The following is a 21,954-nucleotide window of genomic DNA, read 5'->3' on the forward strand; positions in this document are numbered from 1 at the left end:
TACTGCTTCTGTGCAGACTGACTAGCAGAGTGCCTGTAGGAGGGGTATATACTGTAGGAGGAGTCAACTTTTTTTCCTTTTCTAAATCTAAATTCAGCACAATTAATCGACGTCCTCTTGTGAATTTCGGTTTTATCAATTATTTTCCCTCGGTTTAAACTGTATCTGCATTTTCAGGACGCAGATACAGTATAATTCAATGGTAGAGTAGGGGGCCGTATGGTTCCTGCTCTACCATTCACTATGTATCGCTGAACGTGAGGCAGTGACTCAATCACACCTGTCTATGCCGTGCCGCACAGACCAGAGGAGCAGAGGGATCTGCTCCACTCGTCGTTGGAACGGGGCTAGGTGAGTATGTATATTACTATTTTTATCATGCACTATTGGGGGCAGCTGTGGGGGCATTATGCAGTGTGGGGACAGCTATGGGGAACTTTATACTCTGTGGGGTGCAGCTATGGGGGTATTAAACTGTGTGGAAGTCAGTTATGGGGGCATTATACTATGTAAAGGCAGCTATGGGGACATTATACTGTAAGGAGGACAGTTATAATGTGTGGGGGCAGTTATGGGGCATTATACTCTGGGGAGCACTATGGGGGTATGTGGTGGCAGTGTCACGGGGTATATTACATACAGTAGAATACAGCAGGCTCGGGATAAATATGAATTCAATGGCGTAGCATGCAAATAGGGGTGTGCTACGCAAAAAGGGTGTCGCCTAAATAATTGTTTAATAATCTTAAGGTTACATGTTCAATTAATCGCGATTTTGATTTAGGCCATAATCACTCAGCCCTACTATGTAGATAGTTTCACATAATCACCAGAACTGAGGAGACCAAAAATCTCTTTGATCCAGATGCCGGTAAACAATAAATTGACTGATTAAAGAGGCTCTGTCACCACATTATAAGTGCCCTATCTCCTACATAAGGAGATGGGCGCTATAATGTAGGTGACCGCAGTGCTTTTTATTTGAGGGATTTTTAGCTTTATGCTAATTAGTTTCTTAGTGCCCAACTGGGCGTGTTTTTACTTTAGACCAGTCAGCGTCATACACTTCTCCCCATTCATTTACATATATATATATATATATATATATATATATATATATATCGCTATGTGCAGCCACATACACAAACACTAACGTTAATCAAGTGTCCTGACAGTGAATATACATTACCTCCAGCCAGGAGGTGATGTGTATTCAGAACAGAATCCTGACACTTCTGAATTTTTTCTGTGAGATTACAGCAAGGCAAGCGTAATCTCGCGAGATTACGCTGTAAACTGTCATTTAAAACGAGATTACGTTTGCCTTGCTGTAAATATCACAGAGATGCTACAGAAGTGTCAGGATTCTGAATAGACATCACGTCCTTGCTGGAGGTAATGTATATTCATTGTCAGGACACTGCAGTAACGTTCTAGTGTGTTTATGTGGCTGCACATAGCGATATAGCTATATCGCTATGTGCTGTGTAAATGAATGGGGAGAAGTGCATGACACTGATTGGTCAGCGTCATACACTTCTCTCCACAACGCCCACTTTGTCTAAAGTAAAAACACGCCTAGTTGGACATTAAGAAACTAATTAGCATAAAGCTAAAATCGCTCATAAAGTGGTAAAAATAGATTTTTTCTAAATAAAAAGAACTGCTGTCACCTACATTATAGCGCCCATCTCCTTATGTAGGAGATAGGGCACTCATAATGTGGTGACAGAGCCTCTTTAAGTGCAAGGGTTGATTTAGATGTGTAACTGCTTCTCACCCAAGTTGTAGCAAAAAATGAAAAAAGCACACCCCCCCCCCCCTTCTGAATGTGGCAATCAAGAGAGCACATCCCCTCTCTCATTGGTAAGGAATCTGATAGCATGAACTCCTTTATCACCCCACTGGGTTACTGGAGGCTGTACAGGGGAGATATGACAGTGACAGGCTGTGATCTTTCTTCCTGCTGTCACTTGCAGCTTCCCCCTCCTACCCCTACATTACAGAGACACAAAACCAGGAGGTAAAACTTTTCTTTCTGCTCCCCAATTTTCAATGAGTTCTGCACCCCAAATTTATCCAAAGTCCTTATGTTCTAGTCATGGCAAGCATTTAATGTCATGACTCATTACATATGTCCATAGCAGTAAAAGAGTAAAGGCTTTGTACAGATTTGCACTGATTTATTTAATTATTTATTTTCATTTGCTTTTTAAATGCAAAATTAAAGGGGTTTTCCCATAATCATTATTTCTCTTTTATCCATAGGATAGGTGATAAATATCTGATCGGTGGGGGCCCAAACGCTGGAACCCCCACCGATCACAAGAACAGGCATACCTTGCTGTTCCTGGAAGCCCCATAGGATAGGAGCAGTAGTGCGCGTAGGCAGGAATCGCTGTATAAGTGTAGAGAGGGAGGAGGGAACTCACAGCAGAACCTGCAGGGGGAGGGGAGAGATCACACACAGGCAGCATCGGTGTCGGCACTAGAGATTACACATGAGTTGTATTGGTATCTACAGAAGGAGAAAACTGGAATAAAGCTGCACTGATACATGAGAGCTAGTCAAGGCAGCAGCCTCATCCTGGATTCACAGAAATCACATCGAACATGTATTACTGAGAGGGACACAACCACAGGAGCCAAGCTTGAAAGTAGAAGCATGTTTCAAACTATGTATCAGGGGTTCTGAGCTCTGAATATGACTGGAGTCTTGAACGAATGGCTTATTCAGGCGAGCAGTTTTTAACTCGTCCGAGGACAAAATATGATTTTGCATCAGTTTTTTTATACTCTTGACTGCAGTTTATTAGTTTTTTTTTCTGTCCAGATGGCATCAATGTGCCATCCATTTTTCACGTCCAGGAAAAAAAAAACCTGAAGAAGGTCCTCAATTGTCCCAACCCACGGAAAACACCCCCAGGATGGTCACATGGCCGCATAAACTTTATTTTCTATTGGTTATAACGTGGAGAGAATTGTGAGATATATCTCGTTCATATTTTTGGCTTATGATGTTTTAATTCAGGACCATTTACTCCAGGCAATCTTTTCTGAAAAATGGAACGGATGGCATTCTCTTGGCCTCTTTTCACGCAGACCCATTGACTTCTCTGAGTCATTCCTATGTGAAAAACGGACAAGGATAGAACATGCTGCTGTTTTTTTTATGAAGGACAAATGGTCAGTGAAAAAAAATTACGTCTGAATTGGCCAATTAACTAAAATGGTTCAGTGTTCACTCCTGGTGCTGTTTGTTCTAGGTGCGGACCACACCTGAAAGTGAAAATCATTCATCTGAGTGCAACTTTTTTTTAACACAAGGTAACCTCTCGCATATGTAGAAAAGAAGGTTTCCATGTCAAAGGTGTCTTTAGCTTTTAAACAGGCATACATTTCCAAATGCGTGACATTTATTAAAAGGCATTCGCTTTGTAGTATATTGCTCCAAAATATGCCGTTATTTATAAATGTGGGTCTGTGTGTTTAACTGAATGAGTGACAGTATTTTATTTAATTTTTCTTAGAACTATTCAAGTATTGACTCCCTACTATATCATAGCCGATTAACAGAATTGCAGACTGTTCAAGCCTTAACGGAGACTCAGGATTTTATCAACTTTATCTGCATTCCTGGTATTTCATTTTGCATACTGTATCAGCATTTATGCATTTAAAAAAAATGCAAGCAATTGCGTCTGTGAATCTTTCACTTCGTAGTCAAAATTTGTTTTTGCGGCTATTTTCTGCGGAACTTATTTAGACTGTGACGTGTGAACCCAAACTTAAAGGGGTTTTTGCTCTATTATGATCATGTCTTATTTTATAAAATGCTGTAAATAAGTAAAGTCTGCCCTTTGAACTTATTAACAAATGTGTAGCAGTTGCATGTAAAATGCCCCCAAAGTGCCCTTTATCCTATTAAACTATTGTTTTGAATTTATTGCCATTAACTGCGTCCTCCTGCAGTCGACATTTAGGCAGAACAAGCGTGCGCAGTTTCATTCTATTGATGCCTGTTACGGAATTCACAGGGCAAGTCTGCGCAGTAAAGTTCATAGAACAGGTGGTTGAATGCCAACACATGCCTAGTACTGACCATCAGCGTGCTAGTCCGATGCCACATGAACCACCAGTGATGAGATTCCTCAGCAACGCTGCAGTTGCTACAGTATCACAAACAAGTTAATTGAAAACGGGACTGTGTACATGAGCGCTCAGGTCACGTGGGAGGCTCCGCTGGACTGCCAATTTTCCTTTGTGACTTTTAAAAAGATAATGGAACCACAAGCGTACATAAGAATAATGAGCAAACATAGAATGTTTCTGAATACACAATAGACTTGCTTAGGGGTATGGGTGAGGGTTGGGGAGATTTAAAAAAAAAAAAATGCCTCATGTTGTGTAAACCCCTTTAAAGGTCCCTTGTTCTTTCTCACCAGCAAATTTGCATCCACTTATTACAAGTCCGGAGATGGATTAACAAGCTCCATCTGAGCACATTACCCAAACATCTATGTATGTACACAGGGTGGTAGACTCCTGTAGCACTAGTTAAGAAATATGATATACAGTAGGATCCATTCACACGTTGCGATTCACATGTAGAACTGCATCGAAAAACCGCATGCTTTTTCACCTCGGTTTGGTGCGTTTTTCAATGTGGTTTCGTTTTTTACCACATCAAAAAAACGCACCAAATCGTGGTAAAAATGCATGTGGTAGTGGGATGTGTAGTTTTGTTTTATAGCATTTCTAACCGCACCTCAACCACAATGTGTGAATAGACACACATGTTTTACCTGCAGCATACAATATGTACAAACTTCAAACAGATCAAAAATACAAAGAACAAAACAAGAAATATTAATTCCGTTACATTTACCCCTTCCTGCTGCAGCCAGTTTTCACCTTTCTGACAGAGCCACATTTTCAATTTATGTGGTTATAACTTTGGAATGCTTTTACCTATCCCAGCGATTCTGAGATTTTCACGTGGCATATTGTACTTTGTTAGTGTTAAATTTTGGTCGATACATTCCTTGATTATCTGTTTTAAAAACCAATATTTATCGAAAACCTAGGTGTTGTTGACACCACAGGTGGTTTCCAGAAACTAGTAAGGAGGTGGATGTTGCAGAGTAAAAATGGCAATTTTTCCATAGATCTGCCATTTTAATATAAAAAATGTTCTCCTCCGCTTTTGTTGCCGCTCTATTTATTGTGCTGTGACTGCAGCAAGCACAGGTGTTTTCCAGAAATTAATGCAATGTTACAACAAATATGCCATTTCAGTGCCCAAAATATTGTGCCCTGCTGATGCCACTGGATTCCCACACCACATAAATTAAGAGGGTTCTTCTGGGTATGGCAACTGCTATTTGGGAGCACTGCAGGACTCAGAAGGGAAATAGCACCATTTGCTTTTTGAAGTGCGGATTTTGCTCGTATTTCAGTTTATAATGTGGCATCGTGTAAGCTGGGTAAAGTGGTATAATAATGGGATAGATAAATAAATAATACAATTATCCATAGATACTTGGTACGCTTTGAAGCAATCCTTTTTATGCACAGGCTTGTGTCATTCTGATAAAAGGTGTCCTTTCTTATTCCCCTTTTGGCACACACTCTGCACCTTTCTTCATCCCTGACTTGCTGGAGCCATAACTTTTTTTTATAGACGTACTAGTATGAGGGTTGTTTTTTTTTTGGGTTGTTTTTTGCAGGACAAGTTTTTACTGGTACAATTTTTGTGTTTGTGTCAATTCGTGTCTGGAGCCACCTAGGTGACCGTGTACCAGTCAATTTTCTTGTGCAGGAAAATACAAAGCGAATCTTCTTTGAATATAAGACCATTCTTGGCACTTTTTGTTTCTAAGCTTGGACAGCTGATCTAGCTTCAAAACGCTTTAATGGGTCTACATTTTGCTGATCCCTGTTTCTTGGTCCAGGACTGCACTATATTCCTTCTGAGTTTATTGGTAACAGGAGCTCTTACTTGCCCCAGAATGACTGCAAGGTCCTCTTTTTTCTTTTTTTTTCACCATCGAGAGTCTGGTTCTAAGTTTGCTGTTTATCTTTTGGTGGCTTCTTCTAGTTTCTCCTACTGCTTGTATACCAACTAATTTGCCGGTGCCTGCCTGAGGGTTATAGCCTGAGTTGGAGCAGCTAATACTTTCTAATTGCTTAGCTAAATGGTGCCATTTAAAAGTACACATCGTTCAGCAAAATATCAAGCCCTCACATGGCTCTTTTGAGGTAAAAAAAAATAACTATTAGTTTAGCCTGGCTGCCCAGCACTATTTAGGTGCTTAGATAGTGCTGAGCAGCCCGCCTAATCTAATAGCATGTGCGTAATTAAAGGGACAATGTGGGTACCGAAAAGTATTAGCAGTGCACTCACTGCAGTATGTAAGTTAATTTACATTCCGCCCACACCCTCCCCCCCCCCCCCCCCACACCGTCGCTCTGATTATGAGATTTTAATCGATTTTTAGAGCTCCGGCGGGGGATCGGAAGTCTAGTGGCAGTGTCTTCCTTCATGATGACACAACTCTTGATCATATGACCGGGCCCACTGTACTCTATATAATCGCTGTAGCTGTAATACCCCTTTAATAGGCTGCGAGCCGGCGTTGTGCACTGCACGTAACCGTGTGACTGGCACCCTTGTATAAGCTTTATCTGTGTGCAATGATAATACTAACCACCCACCCCCCTCATGAATAGTAAGTGTGAGAGTGGTTGTTTATCAGTATTTTGCACCTGTGTAAACTTCCTCCATGTAGCATTGTTCTTGTGTGCATCCTTCTTGGAGCTGATGATTGAGCCTGCCCTTGTATCAGTAAGTATGGCCTTTTTTGTGTGTGATCTTTTTAAAGTAAATATATCTCTCTTCAGCCTGTGTGAAGAGCAGAGACTGGCCTGCAAACAGCAAGTAGGGAAAGGAGGAGAATCTGTAATACTTCTCCGGTACCTATATGGAATCAGATGACCCCAGGGGTAACATGGACTTGTATTCAAGATATCTCCACTCTCCACTTTTCAATAAGAGAGCATACTTACTCTTTGTTTGTCACATATGGGTTATTTTTTCTTTTTTTTCCCTTTTACTCCATGGCCTGGCCATTTTACCACTTAGATACCACTGTCAGCTTTAAACACGGCATCTAAGTGGTTTTACACTCAAATAACATTTCCTTGCAGATAATTAGTATTTCCGCTTTCATAACATCTTGTACCATACCACGAGCTTGGCAGTTTCTGTAACCCCCGACCACCTAATAGGAGGCAGGGGGAGCCAAGCAAGTTAAAACAGGGTTTAGGTGGCCCCGTTCTAGCGATAGGTGCGGGTCCCAGAGGTGGGTATGCCATAAATGTTTAAGATAAGAAAACCCCTTTAAGTTTTTTTGAATTCCTTCTTTCGTTGTTAGACTTTGTAAGGGTATCTTTGCCTTTTGTAACATTGCTTTTACAATCCAATATCGCAATAGTTTTTAGACATGGTTTTATATTATTAAATACGTACTGTCAGTTATAAAATTAGAATTAAGTACTGATTATTGCTTTTAGGTAATTTATCATCATTGCCCTCCCTGAGAAGGCTGTTCCATCTCTGGATGAGTCGATATCCAGATGAGAAAATGGATCCCATGCACATCTGGGATGATGTAATTACTAACAGGTATACATTTTTATAGTCCGATTAAAACTAAAAAATCTTATGTGATTGTTGTCGTATTACCCATTTATGAACTTTGTTTTTCATAACTAAAATGTTGTCATTCTCATGTGTTAAGGTGCTTCTTCCTGGATAAAATCAAACAAAAGCTGTCCAGTCAGCTTGTGGATGAAAGTATGGAAATTGACAGTATGACTGAGGACAGTGAGGCAGTGCAAGCCGACAAGCAAGAAGATATTAACTTTCTCATTAAAAAATGCAAATTTGTTATGAAAATTAAGATGATTGACAGTGCCCGGAAACAGGTAACCAAATTCTGAAATAAACAACATGAGGTATTCGTTACATTTTTTATTGATGCTTGGTGCAATTTTAGAGCTCTATTAATAATTGTCCAAATATAATACACTTTATCAGTTTTGCCTTCCTATGTTTGTTCAGCTGACTAAAGGGGGTTTTACAGTGGGCGATTATCGGACAGACGAGTGTTCATAGAACGCTCGTTGCCGATAATTGTCCTGTGTAAACAGGGCAGCGATCAACAGATGCTCGATCATCTGCTGGTCGTATCATTTTAAAAAAGTTAAATATTATCGTTGTCTGCAGCACATCTCCCTGTGTAGACAGGGAGACACGCTGCCGACATGATGATAATGTATGGGGACGAGTGATCGGAGTAATGACTGCTTGTCCATTACTCAGTGTGACAGGAGGAAACAAGCGCAGATCATTGATGTCTCGTTGATTGGCGCTCCCTGCACCGGCCGATTATCGTCTGGTGTAAAAGGGCCTTTATGCACCACTTTGTCTTGTTTTCATGTACAAAGTACTTTTATCTTTTGTAGAACAACTTTTCTGTTGCCATGAAACTTTTGAAAGAACTTCATAGAGAGTCAAAAAGCAATGAAGACTGGTTGGTGAAATGGGTTCACAGTTACTGTCGTTTCAGTCACAGCCGAATCCAAAGCCAAAGTAATCCAGAGAAAATATTGACTGTACTGAAAACTGTCTCATTACTAGGTAAGAATTATTCAAAAAGACATCCTTATGTTCTCAGAATATGTATAATGTGTATAATTCCTGACTGCCTAATAGGAATAGACATTGGCATAAAAGGGTCAGATGCCGATTTACTATATATTTACATTTTTAGGATTAATGGCATTTAAATTGCTGCTTCCTTTGGGCTTATAAGTAAGGCTGAGTTCACACTTGCGTTATCCGTTCCGTTCTGCCCCGTCATAGGAGTAGCAAAACATCATTTTACAGGGTGCTGGATCCGCACAACGGACACCAACAGCGCACGACCGGCCCCATTGACTTATAATTGAGTCCATCGTTTTCACGGAAGGAATAGCGCCGCATGACTAAATCTGTGACAGTGGCTCCTTACAGAACCTCCGACGCAGATGTAAAGGGAGCATAAAGTGGGCAGTGTCTCTTTCAATAATTGATGGTCTTCCCTGTTTGAGCTTGCATATACAAATGAAGAAGGGCACTTGAACTCATAAGCCCAGGATCAGTAGGGATTCATTTATACAGAATTTATTCCCACAAAACTATTTCAGTCTTCAGGTGTTCCTGTACAATTACCTCAGATAGAACCGCATGTTCACTGTGACAGTTCACTTTTTAAAGGCTTTATTTATAATTTTGCTTATAAATGAACAATACAGGCAACAAGAACATAAAACATATAGTCCAGTCTACCAGTGTATTACCCAGGGTATAGCGCACTCAAGCAATGAAACTGCATTGTCCATACCAGAGATTGTTCTAAATTGCAGAGAGTATACAAGGAAGACAAGAAGTCAGGTACCTCGTCACACTGGTTTACAAGCCGCAACTGACCAATCTGCTGCAAACATTCAACCAAGCATTAATAACCAAACCAGGTGCTGCCCCCCATCGTGCCCCCTCCCCAGAAACTAGGGGCCAAGCCCTAATACTAGGCTAGTGTCATGGGAAGGTTATTGGAGGGCAAAACGCAACCTCAGAATATGAGCCTACAAAGTAGAATCTTCTATGTCTATGCCATCTCGTCCATATTTTCTCAAACTTACAGGGACTTTTTCTATTTATAAACAATATCTTATATAGAGGAACATACAAGTAGTCTTCTCCGCTTTACTTCATTGATACTGCAGAGGCTCTCCCCCTTCCATGACAAGCAGGGAAAAAACTATTTATAATGGATGCTCTGCAGTGGACAGAGAATCACTATGCAGAGAACTAGCTATCGACAGCGTGTCCACCAGCTCTCCGCTCATTAGGTGGCGCCAAACTATGTCATTAAATGTCATAGGTCTGCACTGGATTATTTATTTGTAAATTTCATTTTTTATGATTCATGCAATGAATATGATATTTAATGGTGGGACAACTCCTTAAAACTTATATTTAAGTTGGAGTGTGCTTGACTTTACAGGTGTATTTCAGGAAGTAGTGAAAAGCTGGTAGTGAAAATGATTTGAATGTAATTGTTTTTCATTCCACTGGCAATTAGGAATTTAGGAAAATGGCTTTAGTCTTTTGCTCACTGTGTGTTATGTTTTCTAATTTTACAGAGGAGAGCAGCCCTGAATATTTAAAGACATCTCCCCAGGCATTCAGATATCACAATATGTTACTGGGTGCCACTTATAGTATAATGGGTGATGCATTGAGCGAGGAGCCAGACAGTCTGAATAAAATTGAGGAATCAAAGGCTATTAAAGTAACAGAGCTTGCAGGGACAGCAGAGGAGGTAAGTGTGAACTCACATCACCGCTATAAATCAATTATTATTATTACTACACAAAAGCAGGACTAATTTGGGAGCTTTGTGTTTAACCCCTTAATGACAAGCCTATTTTAGACCTTAATTAGAGATGAGCGAACTTATGAGAAGTTCGGCTGGTTCGCCGAATTTCACGAAAAAGTTTGATTCGGACCGAACTAGTTCTGACTGAACCTGTAATTTCCGTGCGCCGAGCATGGTACTGTCCAGGGTGCTGAAAGAGTTAATGGGCTGCACATACTCTTTCAGCAACCTTGACAGTACCATGCTCGGCGCGCGGAAAATAAAATTTTAATGTAATAAAAAATAAATACGTTCATACTTACATTCCTCCTGTCCGGCCTCCAGCGATGACGTTTCATCCATGTCGCCGCTGCAGCCAATCACAGGCTGTAGTGGTGGTCACGCACGTCAGGATGACGTCAGAAAGCCGGCCACCAGGGATGACGCTTCATCCCACGTGACCGCCTCTGCAGCCAATCACAGGCTGCAGCGGCCTCTGCAGCCAATCACAGGCTGCAGCGGCCTCTGCAGCCAATCACAGGCTGCAGCGGCCTCTGCAGCCAATCACAGGCTGCAGCGGCCTCTGCAGTCAATCACAGGCTGCCGCGTCAGGAAAGAAGGTCGGCCTGGAGGAAGAAGAGGGACTCGTCACCAAGACAACGACCGGGTAAGTATGAAATGCTTTTTATTTTATTTTTAATCAGCAGCCTCTTTTCTCTATCAGTGATTGATAGAGACAAGTGGCTGCCGATTAGTATAATATTTTTGTAATGTTTTTTTCTGCCCGCCCGGGTTCGGTCAAAACGTGTTCGGCCGAACCCGGTGAAGTTCGGATTCGCTGCGAACCGAACTTTTCGCGATGTTCGGACCGAAACCGGGTTCGGTTGTCCCGGTGCGCTCATCTCTAACCTTAAAGGAACAGTGTCACGGAAATTTTTTTTTTTACATCAGTTTGATTTTAGTGTTTTATTAAAAACTTTTTTTTTTTTTTTTTTTCTTTATCCAGATTTTTATTTTGAAAAAAGGCATTTTAACATCATATAAAACATTGTACAATTTTGTCAAGAAATTTTCACGCAGTACAAAATATAAATTTTTCACAGTATGAACAGTATATGAGATGCATGAACATCAATGGGAGGTAGCCTCCCAGCCATCTAAAGTAATTATGAATCGAAATACAGTGGTACTAACTGTACCATGTTCATATAAAGATAGTGCAATAAACATGGGGACCAAGCCCCAATGAAGTAAGAGTTGGTACGTATAAGTGCCACAAATATAATATAACACCAACACAAGACACCAGACAACAAAGGGAAATACAAACAGACATAGCGCATGGTATAAGATCATAGATGCTGCTCAGAACCTTCCATCCAGCCAGAGAGGTAGATCAGTACCACCCCGGAATCCAGACCACACTGCCCAAGTTTGGACGAAGAGCACAGACTTGCCCCTGTCAGCGGACAGCAATTCCTCCATCCTCATAATCCCGTTCACCTCAGTTACCCATTCCGTCAAAGAAGGGACAGTGTGAGACTTCCAATGCCTAGGTATCACCGTTCTCGCCGCAGTCAGGAAATGCCTAAAGACACCCCTTTTGAGGTGTGGGAGTGATCCAGGAACCATGGAGAGTAATCCAATAGAAGCCGAGGTCGGAACCTCAGTGTGAAAGAGCTTGTTACCCAAGTCAAAAATCTTTCCCCAAAAGGGACGTATCCTGGGACAATCCCACCATATATGCAACATGGTTCCAGGAGCCTCCCCACACCTCCAACAATCAGCAGACACCTCAGGAAATATCCTATGCAACAAAGCAGGACAACGATACCATCGGGTGAGTATTTTGTAGTTTTTTTCTTGAGCAAAACAAGACATTGGCAGTTTGTGAGCTAAAAGGAAAGAAGTACCCCATTCCTCTTCCGAATGTTGAACCCCCATTTCCTCGTCCCATGCAATCGTGAATGACAGTTGAGAGAAAGAGAATTTAGGTAAAAGAATCCCATGTAAATAGGACAAGACATGAGAGGGAGCAGTAGATAAAGATAAATAATTTTCCAAAGGAGTCTTGTCCTGTAAACACACCAGACAGTCTCCCAGGGAAGAAAGATAGGAACGTAACTGTAGGTATGACCACCAGGTTGATCGTCTCCCCGGGCAGGCCCCAGAGACAGCATTCATTGATAAGATGGCACCGTCAGGAGTAAGGGTCTTAGCCAGATATCCACCCTCTCCTCTCTCCCAACAGAGGAATGTATCAACACCCACCGCCGGAGGGAAGGAGGGGTTGTCAAAGAGAGGAGTCAGAGGACCCGGGCGATGAACAAGGCCCGCAGCACCAAAGACTCTCTCCCAGACTGCAAGAAACTGACGTGTGAGAAAGGGCAAAGATAGCAAGTGGCGCTGCTGTACAGTCAACCACGGCAGAGAAGTTAATGCAAGAGGAGACATATCTCTTTCAATGCGCACCCATTGCTTACCTGTTTCCGAGCGGAACCAGTCCACTACCCTCATGATCAATGCAGCTTGATGGTAACGTTTAAAGTCTGGGAGACCCGTGCCCCCCTCTACTTTTGGACGACTAAGGATAGCAAAACGAATACGAGGCTTAGAAGAGCCCCATACAAATTTAGTTATGACCCTGTGCAGGGTCTTAAAAAAACCAGATGGTACTACAATAGGGACGGTCTGGAATAGGTATAAAAATTTGGGCAAAATATCCATTTTGACCGCGTTGATACGCCCAAACCATGACATACGATTCCCACCATATTCTGCCAATTCCTTCAGAGTACGCTGCAGAATAGGCGTGTAATTCAAGGCGAACAGATCTGCCTGTTGCGTGGGAACATGTACCCCCAGATATTTTATGGACGTAGTTTGCCATTTGAATGGGAAAACCCGAGCGAGATGGGCAGCTAGAGGAGCATCAAGAGATATATTCAAGGCCTCAGATTTAGAGTAATTAACTTTAAAATTACTTAGATGACCAAACCGCTCAAATTCCTCAGTCAAAGATGGCACATAAATCATGGGAGTTGTAATGTACACAAGGAGATCGTCTGCATAAAGCGCCAATTTATGATGTTGTGCTCCAACACGCACCCCTTGAACATTAGGATTGCTCCGCAGTGCCACGGCCAGGTGTTCCATAACCAGAACATAAAGCAGAGGCGAGAGTGGACACCCCTGTCTCGTGCCATTAGCAATAGGTAGGGAATCAGATAGAAGTCCATTAACACGGACCCGAGCCGTAGGTCTATGGTATAACGCCATTATCCTATCTACCATAGTAGTGCCAAGGCCAACCTGCGCCAGGACACTGCGGAGGAACACCCAGTGCACCCTGTCAAAAGCCTTTTCGGCATCCACCGAGAGTAAGCACATCGGTATCTTACGGGATTTGCAGTATGAAGTTAAAAGGAGAGTTTTGTTAGTATTATCCCGCGCTTCCCGACCGCGTATGAACCCCACCTGATCATCCAATATCAAGCCCGGCGACAAACGAGAGGCAAGCAGCTTCGCAAAGAGTTTTACATCTACATTAATTAATGAAATGGGTCTGAAGTTAGCGCAAGATGTTGGATCCTTGCCTGGCTTTGGTAAGAGGGTAATGTGAGCCTCGAGGGACTGGGGCGCAAAGGGACACAAGGTAAACACAGAGTTAAAGACTTTGGTCAAGAAGGGAGCCAGTTGAGTCTTAAAAGTTTTATAGAATTTATTGTTAAATCCATCGGGCCCTGGACTCTTGCCCAAGGGTGAATCTCCAATGGCATGCTCCACTTCTGATTCTACAAAATCTTCCTCGAGCCCCGAGGCCTCCCCAGCTTCCAAGGACGGCAACGCAGTATTATGCACATAATGATCAATTTTATCCCGCAACGCCTCAGCCTGCATATCATGAAATTGACCTTTGATATTATACAAGGCCGAGTAATAATGTCTAAAGCAATCAGTAATACCCGCCGGGTCATGAACCTCGCTGCCCGAGGGAGATAGAATTTTAGGGATGTAGGACGCTTGTGTACGGGGATGTAATATACGCGCCAAGGACCTACCACACTTGTCCGCAAATTCGTAGGAGTGCTTCCTCATCCGATCCCTGAACCGAGCGTGGGACTGATCTATGAGGGAGCGTAAGGATTCTCTCGCTGTAGTAAGATCTGCAAAAATCTGTGAAGATGGAATCCGTTTATGACATAATTCCAAGTCCCGAATCTGATTCAGGAGACGAGTAATAGTTACCCCTTTCTCTCGCTTCAAACGTGCCCCATGTTGTATTAGGACTCCTCTAATGACACATTTCAGTGCCTCCCACTGGAGTGGCAAGGGGGTAGGGTCATGCTCATGGACCTCGAAAAAACCGGAAAGCGAGTCCTTAAGGGCCGACACACACACTGTATCCCGTAATAAATTATCATTAAGTTTCCACGACTGAAAATTCGGGACCGAATCAGGAAACGTAAGAGTCAGAAACACCGGGGCATGATCTGACCAGATCATGGGACCCACATTAGTAGTAGGATGCCAGGTAAGCAAATGGTGACTAATCAAAAAAGCGTCTATCCGACTGTACATGTTATGCAATGAGGAGAAGTAAGTATACTCTCTTACCTGAGGGTGCAGAATCCTCCACACGTCAATCAATTGCATGGAATGCATCACAGTCTTTAGTGCCCCTAAGTGTGATTTAGGAACCGTAGACCTGCCCGAGGAGGTATCAAGCCTGGAATCAAATGTCAGATTAAGGTCTCCTCCCACAATTAAAACTCCCTCGGTGAACTCTTTTAATTTCCTCAAAAACAAACACCCCACTCTGGCCTGGTCCTGATTGGGGAGATATAAGTTTGCCAGGGTAAAAATCTTATTGCGTATGGACAATTTGAGAAAAACATACCGACCCCCTGGGTCAACCAAAACATCAATGAGTTTATGAGAAAGGGACTTGTGGAGACATATACTAGCCCCTTTGGACTTGGATTCCGGGTTGGCACTGTGAAACCAAATCGGAAAATATCGGTTTGTAAATTGTGGCGTATAGCCCACCTGGAAGTGAGTCTCCTGTAGGAGCAAAATATGTACTCGCTCTTTGTGCATGTTATATAGAATTTGCGAGCGTTTTTCCGGGACATTAAGCCCCCTAGCATTAAATGTACAGACTTTCAATTGCGCCATCACTATCTCCCACCAGAGGAGCACACAAATAAAATGCGCTAAAGTAGCAGTGAATAGAACAAGACAGACAAGAAGGGGAGACATGACAACACAGACACACGACCTGGTGAAATAATCACCAACTCCTTGAGCTACTCAAGGAGAAACAATTAAATAGACACCGGAGTCAACCAGTGAGTCCCTAAGAGGAGAAGTGTCAGGACAAGGACTAGCCAGTGCCCCGCACCCCCCCACCCGGCAATATTACAATACAGCAAATAATAATATAACAGAAAAGAAAGGAAAACCAAGGCACTTAGTATGCTATCCCATATTAGTGAGACAAAGGTATGAAGCAGTATTAATGACCTAAAGAACCTCAATAGAGAACACTCCTGGATACAATTACCGTCATCATAAGTGCATATACAGGTTAGCAACACATGAAATATATGGAAATTATTAAACATTCACATTTGTAGAGCATTAACAGTAATCAACCTACACCAATGAACTATCAGATCTCCAGCAGCAATCACTTATAATGAGAAGCAGGCCCAGACAGCAATGACTATAAGAGACACAGAATGCAATTGCTTCTAATGAGGAACACAAGAGACGTTGCATTGAACTCTGGCAACAGCCCGCAAGGAGACATAAGAAGGATATCATATCGGTACAGCGGGGCGACCCTCGTTACGCCGCCTAGGGGAAGCAGGAGAACGACCTCGCCTGCGCGACCGCGGCGTTGGAACGGGAACATATGGCCAATCAGGTATGGAGACTCGAGGCAAACGAAGAGCAGCGCAGAAGTCCGGAACATCCCCTGGGTCCCGAACAATCAGAAGTGTCCCGTCCCTCCGAACTTGTAGCTGGAAGGGGTGACCCCAGGAATAAGAAATCTCGTGTTCTCTCAAGATGTCCAGCAAAGGACGAAGCACTCTGCGCTTATCCAGAGTCATCCTGGATAAATCAGACAGCAGCTGGATCTTGACCCCCTGTAATAAAACCTCGCCTTTATCTCGGGCCTTCCTCATTATCTGCTCCTTGAGAGAAAAGAAATGGACCCGGCATAGCACATCTCTAGGCCTATCAGGATCGGGGTTCCTAGGGCCCAGAGTTCTGTGGGCTCTATCAAGCTCCATAGGGTCATCAGCAGGGTGCCCCAATAAGGTGTTGAATAGAGACTGTAATGCAGGGATGAGCTGACCCGGCGAGATATCCTCAGGAATGCCCCGAAGCCGAATATTATTGCGGCGATTCCGATTCTCGTGATCCTCTGCGAGGTTAAATAACGCATAAATCTGATGAGAGTGTTGATCCAATCTGTCGGCATGAGAAACTTGCTGTTGTGAGATAACGGAAACATCACTTTCCATACGCTGTACTTGATCGGACAATTGGGATACATTGGTGGTTAGAGCCTGTATTTCCGACTTGTACGTCGTCTCAAGACGGTTAACATAATGCTCCATGTCCTGCTTAGTAGGTAATGCTGATAGCTGTCGTCTCAGACTCAATAAATCATCCCCTAGGACAGTAGGAGAGGTAGAAGGCAGCAATGCCGGTCCCAGCACATGAGGGGAGGAAGATGGAGAGATCCGGCCGCCATGACAGGCGCCACGTGGCGAGCCGTCCCGCGCAGGCAGCGCCATCACCGCCCCAGAAGAGCTCGGTGTTTCCCCATCCATCCGGGAGGGAATCTGCCCATTTGAACCAGATCGCGAGGAGAAGGTACTAACGGTACCTGATGCAGCAGTAGCAGCGCCAGATGCAGATGATATCCCCTCTGGAAGCAAGGTCCCGGTGCCATCTCGTCTCTCCTCCATCGGCGCCATCTTAGAAGATGTTCCAGCAGCAACGTCGGTCAAAAAACGCTGTATGGAGCCGGCTGCAGACATCTGCCGGGTGCAATAAGTAGATAGGTGCTTTTTAATGAGCTTATGATCGGGTTAGAGGAGTGCAGGAGCGGAGCTCTCAAGCAGCACGTCTGGTCAGCGCCATGTCCAAGCCACGCCTCCTTATTAAAAACTTTTATATTTGTTTGTGTTTTACTTTCTTTTATTTTTGAACTTTTTCTTCCCTATGGGGGCTGCCATTTTTTTTTCCATTTCTGTATGTGTCGATTAACGACACATACAGACATTGAATACGGCACATACAGTCCCATAGTGAATGCGAATGGGGCCCGTTCCATCCACTATGCTGTACGCCGTATGTGTAGGAACGGCGCATGCGCCGCTCCCACACAGTCCAAGCTGAACTGTGCGACGTCCGGCGCCATTTTCCTGTGGACCGGAAGTCGCGGCCGGACAGTAATATTACTACTTCCGGTCGCGGCTTCCGGACTTGTGCACTTGGAGCGGCGGTAGCAGACGGAGCGGACGGACCGGAGGGAGCGGCCGCGGTTGGAGCAGGTAAGTTATTTCTGTGTATGTAAGTGTTTTACTGTGTGTTTACTAGTGTATGTAAACCTACTACACTGTGTGTTTGCTCAAAAAATGGCGACAGTGTAGGAGGTTTGACCGTTCAATCCCCTCATTTCTCCTGGCACTAGCCAGGATAAAGGAGGGGGGATTCTGTGAGCTCACTAGACCGAGTGTGTTTTCTCAAATTTTGCAGCATAAAGCAATGTGGTTGCTTTACCACATGCCTATGCTGCAATTTTGGGAATTGCTCCATCTAGTGACCAGCACTGGGAAATATTATAAATTAGAATCTAATTTAATAATATTTCCTGACTCGTGAAAAAAATTAAAAAAAATTAGAACAATGTTTAATCACCTATACCCTAATTGTTTAACTAAAAAAAAAAATACATTTTTTTCTAGCGTCACAGCCATTTTTCCATTGACTTATTCCAAGAGCTATAACTTTTTTATTTTTGCGTCGACATAGCTGTATAAAGGTCTTGTTTTTTGCGGGACAAGTTGTCCTTTTTAATAGCACCATTTTGGGGTACATAGAATTTATTGATTAACTTTTATTAACTTTTTTTGGGGGGGAATAGAAAATAAACCTGCAATTTCGCCACACTTTTTTGCGTCCTAAATTTACCCCGTTTACCGTGTAGTATGAATAACACAATAACTTTATTATTCAGTGGGTTGTTGTGATTGCAACGATACCAAATTTATATAGATTTTTTTTTTTTTTATGTTGTACTACTTTTACACAGTGAAAACATTTTTTTTTTCAAAATTATTTGTTTTTGTGTCTCCATATTTGAAGAGCCATAACTTTTTTTCGCCGATGCAGTTGTATGAGGGCTTTTTCTTTGCGGGACGACTTGTAGTATTTATCGGTACTATTTCGGAGTAGATGCGACTTTTTGATCACTTTTTATCAATTTTTTTTTAAGGCTGGATTCAAAGAAAAGCGCAATTTTTGCATGATTTTTTTATTTTATTTTTTACGACGTTTACCGTGCGGGTTAAATTATGTAATACGTTTATAGTTGGGGTCGTTAGACGCGGCGATACCAAATATGTGTAACTTTTTTCTTTATTTTGTTTGTTAATAATAAAGCAGTTTGTACGGGGAAAAAGTTGTTGGTTTTTTATTTTTTATTTTTTAACTTTTTATTAACCTTTTTTTTTTTTACTTTTTTACTAGTCCCCCTAGGGGACTTCACTATGCGATTATCCGATCGCATTTATAATACACTGCAATACTTCTGTATTGCAGTGTATTATGCCTGTCCGTGTAAAACGGACAGACATCTGCTAGGTCATGCCAAAGGAATGACCTAGCAGGCATTTACTACAGGCAGACCAGGGGGCCCCCAGCTGCCATCAGAGACACAGACACTCGGCAATCTTATCGCCGGTTGTCAGTGGGATGAGAGGGAGCGATTGTCAGTAGTAGCGACTGCGGCATCTAAGACGTTACAATGAGGGACTGCCTCCGACATCCCATTGCCTCCCCGATCATGGGTTGCCAATGGTAGTCATCGCAGCCTAATGAAGGTCTGCCATCTTTGTACCCCAAAATGGTACCAATAAAAGCTACAGCTTGCCCCGCAAAACATAAGCCCTCACACCGCTCAATCAATTTAAAAATTAAAAAGTTATGTCGCTCAGAATATGGCAACTTTTTTTTTTATTTTTAACAATTCTTTTTTACCCTGTAAAAGTAATAATACATAAAAACTAAATTTGGTGTCTCCTCGATTGTATTGACCCGCAGAATAAAGTTAACATGTCGTTTTTTGGGACGGTGAATGCCCTAAAAGCGAAACCCAAAAAACAATGGAGGAATCACTGTTCATGTCCATTTTCCCAGAACATTATATGGTACAATAAATTGTGCCGTGAAAAACGACAACTTGTCCAGCAAAAGACAAGCCCTCATACGGCTGTATCGATGGAAAAATAAAAAATGTATGGCTTTTGTAAGGTGGGGAAGAAAAAAGTGTAACTTAAAAAACAAAAAATGGCTGTGGAGGGAGGGGTTAAATTAGAGCCATATTATATAGGTCCATTATAGTTAGAATGCAGAAGGTTAGAACGTGGTTAATTAAATTTAGAATTAAATATAATACAGACTTTATGATCACATTACCAAACCCCATTACAAACGATGTCATCTTCTTATCCAGCTTCAGACAACCCCCATTACAAACTATGTCATCTGCTTATCGAGCTTGGGAAACTGCAGCCGACCATACATTTGCCTTGCATTGGCCATGTAATACATGAACAAACCAGGTCTGCTAGTGTGAGAGCTGTTCTGTTAGGGGCTCTCGCCTTATGGCGAGGAGTCCTGAGGTTGTGGGACCTCTCTCTATGAGGGTATAATAGGGCATATGAGCAGGGGTGGTCTTAGTGAAACATATACTTGAAGTAAAGCTTTAGACCGTGTAAACAGGCAAGATTGTCCGAAGATGCGACATATGGTGCATGCTGTATGATAAATTTGGTTCATCTAGCTAGACATGTTAGCCGCTTTTCTCTTCCTTATATCAACCTATAAATAAACGTGTGATTGTAGGAAGGATTTGTATCGAATCTCGGAAGGAATCCTACCATGTTATTGTTAAACCAAATATTTACTCTATCCCCTGTAGCACAAGGGTAACTTTATAGAAACTTTTAAGGCCCCATGAACACGACTGTATTTTTCATCCATCTGTAAATACGGATCCGTAGTCATTTATAATCATCCACTTATACGGAAGGGTGTCCGTATTGAAGGGTGTCCATATTGCATCCGCATTTACGGATCCACAAAAAAACAGGAGAATCTAAGGTAATCCCCTGTCACGGCATAGCAACACTTCCGTAATTACGGACGGCTACGGACCAAAAAAGAACATGCTCTATCATTTCAACGGCACGAGCACCCATCCGTAAAAAATACGGAAAGGTGTCCGTAGCCCATAGAAATGAATCGGTCTGTAATTACGGGCCGTAATTGCGGATGAAATATACGGTCGTGTGCATGGCGTCTAACTTTTTGGTTCTTAATTAATTGAGAGCGCTAGACCACATAGGTATTTCATCAAAAAGTTAAGCAAGTCGGCCCATGAAAGATCGGCCATAAAATCCTTGAAACCGAACAATAAAATTGTTGTAAGATCGGCTCATAAGGGAGGGGGAGAGTAGTATTAGATTGTTCAGCACACATCAACGAGGTATTGTATATCTTGTCCGATGTCCAATATTATGTAACATAACGCTTTAATCCATTGGTTGAGTATCTGTCGTTATGAGGCCCTTTTACAGGAAGCGATCAGTAAGACTCTTAAAGAAAAAAGACAAAAATTCCTATAAATAATAGAATACTAGTTCCCCATATTTTATTATTTGCCCAAAATACATAAAAATCGTACTATCCCCACCTCCCCCCGGCATCCTCTTATCCTGGGGGTCGAGGCCATTGCTTGTCATTTATCTCACTACATAGATTTATTCTAGCAGGAATATATTCATTCTTTACCAACATATCTCTCATTCTACCCAGATAATTTGTACAGTCCAGTTCATTTCATCCACATTTTTTCTACTTAACGATAGATGTGAGTGCTTTGTATTCAAATATTAGCAACATCTCGGGATTGATGCAGTCCGCTACTATTCTAAGGAGAGGGCTGTTCTACCCCAAGACCAAATGTAATTCCTTTTACGTGGAATTTAATTTATTCTACAGTATAATATTTTTTCCTACGAACAGAGGATATATAAAATTATGCAAATTTTTTAATAGGGCGATTCGAGTCACTCTACATCGCACTGTCCCCTAAATTTCCTGCATTTATTGTCTTTGATAGGCATTTCATCGATAACCTCCTCTTTATATGTTTAGGTACCAAACAAGAGGCTTAAAGCTT

At 42.3% G+C, this 21,954-nt stretch overlaps 1 protein-coding gene across 1 annotated transcript in view; it reads left to right on the forward strand.

Annotated features, from left to right (window-relative positions):
* PRKDC (protein kinase, DNA-activated, catalytic subunit) overlaps positions 1-21,954 on the forward strand; it is a 128,203-nt gene that overhangs the window by 19,543 nt on the left and 86,706 nt on the right. The window contains exons 4-8 of the mRNA XM_075828112.1: positions 3,531-3,639; positions 7,576-7,687; positions 7,803-7,989; positions 8,530-8,704; positions 10,252-10,430. Of these exons, the coding sequence (XP_075684227.1) occupies positions 3,531-3,639; positions 7,576-7,687; positions 7,803-7,989; positions 8,530-8,704; positions 10,252-10,430 (762 nt within the window). The remainder of the gene's footprint in view (positions 1-3,530; positions 3,640-7,575; positions 7,688-7,802; positions 7,990-8,529; positions 8,705-10,251; positions 10,431-21,954) is intronic.

Source organism: Rhinoderma darwinii, chromosome 5, assembly GCF_050947455.1.
Source record: "Rhinoderma darwinii isolate aRhiDar2 chromosome 5, aRhiDar2.hap1, whole genome shotgun sequence".
Taxonomy (NCBI): domain Eukaryota; kingdom Metazoa; phylum Chordata; class Amphibia; order Anura; family Rhinodermatidae; genus Rhinoderma; species Rhinoderma darwinii.